Source organism: Ranitomeya imitator, chromosome 5 (assembly GCF_032444005.1).
Source record: "Ranitomeya imitator isolate aRanImi1 chromosome 5, aRanImi1.pri, whole genome shotgun sequence".
Lineage (NCBI taxonomy): Eukaryota > Metazoa > Chordata > Amphibia > Anura > Dendrobatidae > Ranitomeya > Ranitomeya imitator.
Window position 1 is genome coordinate 14,061,803 of NC_091286.1, and position 4,769 is coordinate 14,066,571.

At 55.8% G+C, this 4,769-nt stretch overlaps 1 protein-coding gene across 1 annotated transcript; it reads right to left on the reverse strand.

Annotated features, from left to right (window-relative positions):
• Nucleotides 1–2,114: 2,114 nt before the first annotated feature.
• Nucleotides 2,115–4,448, reverse strand: LOC138637635 (basic proline-rich protein-like). The gene has a single exon (XM_069726474.1). The coding sequence runs from the start codon at nucleotides 4,446–4,448 to the stop codon at nucleotides 2,115–2,117; it is 2,334 nt and encodes a 777-aa protein (XP_069582575.1).
• Between the last annotated feature and the right edge of the window lie 321 nt (nucleotides 4,449–4,769).

The following is a 4,769-nucleotide window of genomic DNA, read 5'->3' on the forward strand; positions in this document are numbered from 1 at the left end:
ATACTACAGTTCATTTCTTTCGGTTTTACTGTGCAATGCAAGGTCACATACAGGACACAAAGTATAATAAAAAGCAACATAATAATCAATTTACAATATAAAAAATAAACAGAACATGTACAGTATAATATACAAGAGATAATATACAGTGCAATGCAATATTATGCACTGTACACAATATGTGATAGCAAACAATAGGATAAACTGTACAGCATGACGCCATATACAAAGTAATACCATACAATACAAAGCAATATATGAAAAAAGGAATGAGAACTACTCTACACTACACAATACAAAAGCACAGTGCAAAATATATTACGTATCATTGGCAGAATAATATAGAAAGAATTAGAAAATACAATACACTTTGTATCTAGAATAAATGTAAAAAAATAAATAAATAAAGCAAAATCTTGAAAAATAAATTACTTTATGCAATGTCTATTCTGTCTGTTCTTCTCCAGCTCCTTTTTTGTATTTGAAGGGATTGTCCAAGATGAAAAAATGTCTGCTTTCATCCAAAACAGCCACATCTGTCCGTGATTTGTTTCTCTTTTGATGTACATAGCGACATGTTCTTCTAATCCTGGACAATCTCTTTAATTCAGTGTATCACTGATGTCTCCCATACACAGCACACAGACATGAGGAATCCCTGCTCTCCTGTCAGCACATGTTCAGAAGCTGCAGCATACAGGACATTTTACAGCAGTACTGAGCAGTATAGCAGTGAATCCAGCTCTAGGTTAAGATATAACATTAACTATGAACAGTGTCAAACAGGATATCATACATCATCTCTAAGCAGTGTAGCTATCAATACAGTTCTGTGGTGAGATTAAACAATTACTAGAAAACAGAAGCAGCATAGAGGAGAAAATGCGGCAAGACTAAGAAGTGCAACTGAGAATCAGACCTTAGGTTGAGGTAAACTAGTTAATGTAGAGAAACATACATGTAATAACATAGTGATAATGAGCAGTGTAGCTGTGAAACCAACATTGATGCAAGATAGTATTAATTTTTATTTCTATTTCTGTAGCACCAACTTATTCCGCAGCACTTTACATTTTATAGGGAACTTATACAGACAATAAAGACATAACCGAGAAAACACATAATTTAACAGATGCCAAAAGGAATGAGGTCCCTGCTCAAAAGCTTACAATATGTGATAAGATACAAAAGTACTGAACAGTGTAGATGTGAATCCAGTACCAATGTTATATAAACCATACACTAAAGATCAGCATTATCAAAGTCGGTATTCAAAAGTACTGAGAATTTTAGAAGTGAATCCAATGCCAATGTGAGATAAACCATACACTAATAAGCAGTATTATCGAAGTCAGTATTCAATAGTACTGAGCACTGTAGATGTGAATCCAGTACCAATGTTATATAAACCATACACTAAAGAGCAGCACTATCGAAGTCAGTAGTCAATAGTACTGAGCATTGTAGATGTGAATCCAGTACCAATGTTATATAAACCATACACTAAAGAGCAGCATTATCGAAGTCAGTATTGACTAGTACTGAGCATTGTAGATGTGAATCCAGTACCAATGTGAGATAAATCATACACTAATGAGCAGCGTTATCAAAGTCAATGTACTAAAGTACTGAGCAATGAAGCTGTGAATCTAGTTCTGGCATGATAAAAAGCATTTACTAGGAATCAGTAGCTTGGCTCTGTGTGAGTCTTTACCTCTCTTTTTTACTTTGCTTGTCACTCTGATCCTCATCATACTCCCCCTATAGAATTTAATAGGGTGCTGAAATTTGATCCTTCAGTGAGCTGATGGCCCTTCTTGTCCTGGGCAAAGTGGATGTTAGCAGTTTTTCAGAATGCACGGTAGGTTCAAGAGCTAAAGGTGGTGGGGTAGGCAATGAGAGCACAGTTCTAGGATATGTTATGCTGCAAAGTTTTTTTATATTTGCTTGTACTGTTTATCAATGCAAAGTTTTTTGAATCGACATTCACAATTTATTAATTTATATTCTTGCAGCCACCTCTGGCGGTATCACAATGGATATGGAATTATAAAGTAATCATGAAACGTAATGAAAGCTACAGACGCAGAATCACTGAGCGCCATCTAATGGTGTCATAGTGAGTTGTGTCCTGGCAGCGGCGGAGGTGGCTCGGTGCAGGACCCCCTGGGGTGGCTCGGTGCAGGACCCCCTGGGGCGGCTCGGTGCAGGACCCCCTGGGGCGGCTCGGTGCAGGACCCCCTGGGGCGGCTCCGTGCAGGACTCCCTGGGGCGGCTCCGTGCAGGACCCCCTGGGGCGGCTCCGTGCAGGACCCCCTGGGGCGGCTCGGTGCAGGACCCCCTGGGGCGGCTCGGTGCAGGACCCCCTGGGGTGGCTCCGTGCAGGACCCTCTGGGGTGGCTCCTTGCAGGACCCCCTGGGGCGGCTCGGTGCAGGACCCCCTGAGGCGGCTCGTGCAGGACGCCCTGGGGCGGCTCACTGCAGGACCCCCTGAGGCGGCTCGTGCACGACTCCCTGGGGCGGCTCGGTGCAGGACCCCCTTGGGCGGCTCGGTGCAGGACCCCCTGGGGTGGCTCGGTGCAGGACCCCTGGGGCGGCTCGGTGCAGGACCCCTGGGGCGGCTCGGTGCAGGACCCCCTGGGGCGGCCCGGTGCAGGACCCCCTGGGGCGGCTCGGTGCAGGACCCCCTGGGGCGGCTCGGTGCAGGACACCCTGGGGCGGCTCGGTGCAGGACCCCCTGGGGCTGCTCGGTGCAGGATCCCCTGGGGCAGCTCGGTGCAGGACCCCCTGAGGCGGCTCGGTGCAGGACCCCCTGGGGCGGCTCGGTGCAGGACCCCCTGGGGCGGCTCGGTGCAGGACCCCTGAGGCGGCTCGGTGCAGGACCCCCTGAGGCGGCTCGGTGCAGGACCCCCTGGGGCGGCTCGGTGCAGGACCCCCTGGGGCGGCTCGGTGCAGGACCCCCTGGGGCTGCTCGGTGCAGGACCCCCTGGGGCAGCTCGGTGCAGGACCCCCTGAGGCGGCTCGGTGCAGGACCCCCTGGGGCAGCTCGGTGCAGGACCCCCTGGGGCGGCTCGGTGCAGGACCCCCTGGGGCGGCTCGGTGCAGGACCCCCTGAGGCGGCTCGGTGCAGGACCCCCTGGGGCGGCTCGGTGCAGGATCCCCTGAGGCGGCTCGGTGCAGGACCCCCTGGGGCGGCTCGGTGCAGGACCCCCTGACGCGGCTCGGTGCAGGACCCCCTGGGGTGGCTCGGTGCAGGACCCCCTGAGGCGGCTCGGTGCAGGACCCCCTGGGGCGGCTCGGTGCAGGACCCCCTGGGGTGGCTCGGTGCAGGATCCCCTGAGGCGGCTCAGTGCAGGACCCCCTGGGGCGGCTCGGTGCAGGATCCCCTGAGGCGGCTCGGTGCAGGACCCCCTGGGGCGGCTCGGTGCAGGACCCCCTGGGGTGGCTCGGTGCAGGATCCCCTGAGGCGGCTCGGTGCAGGACCCCCTGGGGCGGCTCGGTGCAGGATCCCCTGAGGCGGCTCGGTGCAGGACCCCCTGGGGCGGCTCGGTGCAGGACCCCCTGGCGCGGCTCGGTGCAGGACCCCCTGGGGCGGCTCGGTGCAGGACCCTCTGGGGCGGCTCGGTGCAGGACCCCCTGGGGCGGCTCGGTGCAGGACCCTCTGGGGCAGCTTGGTGCAGGATCCCCTGAGGCGGCTTGGTGCAGGACCCCCTGGGGCGGCTCCGTGCAGGACCCCTGAGGCGGCTCGGTGCAGGACCCCCTGAGGCGGCTCGGTGCAGGACCCCCTGGGGCGGCTCGGTGCAGGATCCCCTGAGGCGGCTTGGTGCAGGACCACCTGGGGCGGCTCGGTGCAGGATCCCCTGAGGCGGCTCGGTGCAGGACCCCCTGGGGCGGCTCGGTGCAGGACCCCCTGGCGCGGCTCGGTGCAGGACCACCTGGGGCGGCTCGGTGCAGGACCCCCTGGGGCGGCTCGGTGCAGGACCCCTGAGGCGGCTCGGTGCAGGACCCCCTGAGGCGGCTCGGTGCAGGACCCCCTGGGGCGGCTCGGTGCAGGACCCCCTGGCCCGGCTCGGTGCAGGACCCCCTGGGGCAGCTTGGTGCAGGACCCTCTGGGGCGGCTTGGTGCAGGACCCCCTGGGGCGGCTCGGTGCAGGACCCCCTGGGGCGGCTCGGTGCAGGACCCCCTGGGGCAGCTTGGTGCAGGACCCCCTGAGGCGGCTCGGTGCAGGACCCCCTGGGGCGGCTCGGTGCAGGACCCCCTGAGGCGGCTCGGTGCAGGACCCCTGGGGCGGCTCGGTGCAGGATCCCCTGAGGCGGCTCGGTGCAGGACCCCCTGGGGCGGCTCGGTGCAGGACCCCCTGGCGCGGCTTGGCGCAGGACCCCCTGGGGTGGCTCGGTGCAGGACCCCCTGAGGCGGCTCGGTGCAGGACCCCCTCCTCCCAGGACATTATAGCACTTGTGCGCTGTCCAGCTATATAATGTGAAAGACAAAAAGGTGAAGGCTGCACTGAACGCTTAGGACATGACAGCGCGGTGTATTATAAGCGCATATCCGTGTACTTACAGGAGTTACATGCACATAATGGCCTCCGCCAAGGCTAAAAACCTCCCCTCTGATACAAATACTTTTTTTTGTGCAATTTTTGCTTTCATCTTAGACCCAAGTCATATTCTTTCAGACAGGTCTTTCTTTAAAGCTCCAAATTTCTTTGTAAGCAAAAGTAAATGGCACTTTCCACACACTGGCTATGGAGGGTGAGAATTACAGT

What these genes read in the sequence shown, in the direction of transcription:
- LOC138637635 (XM_069726474.1), bottom strand. Translation starts at nt 4,448, where the DNA reads ATGTCCTGGGAGGAGGGGGTCCTGCACCGAGCCGCCTCAGGGGGTCCT.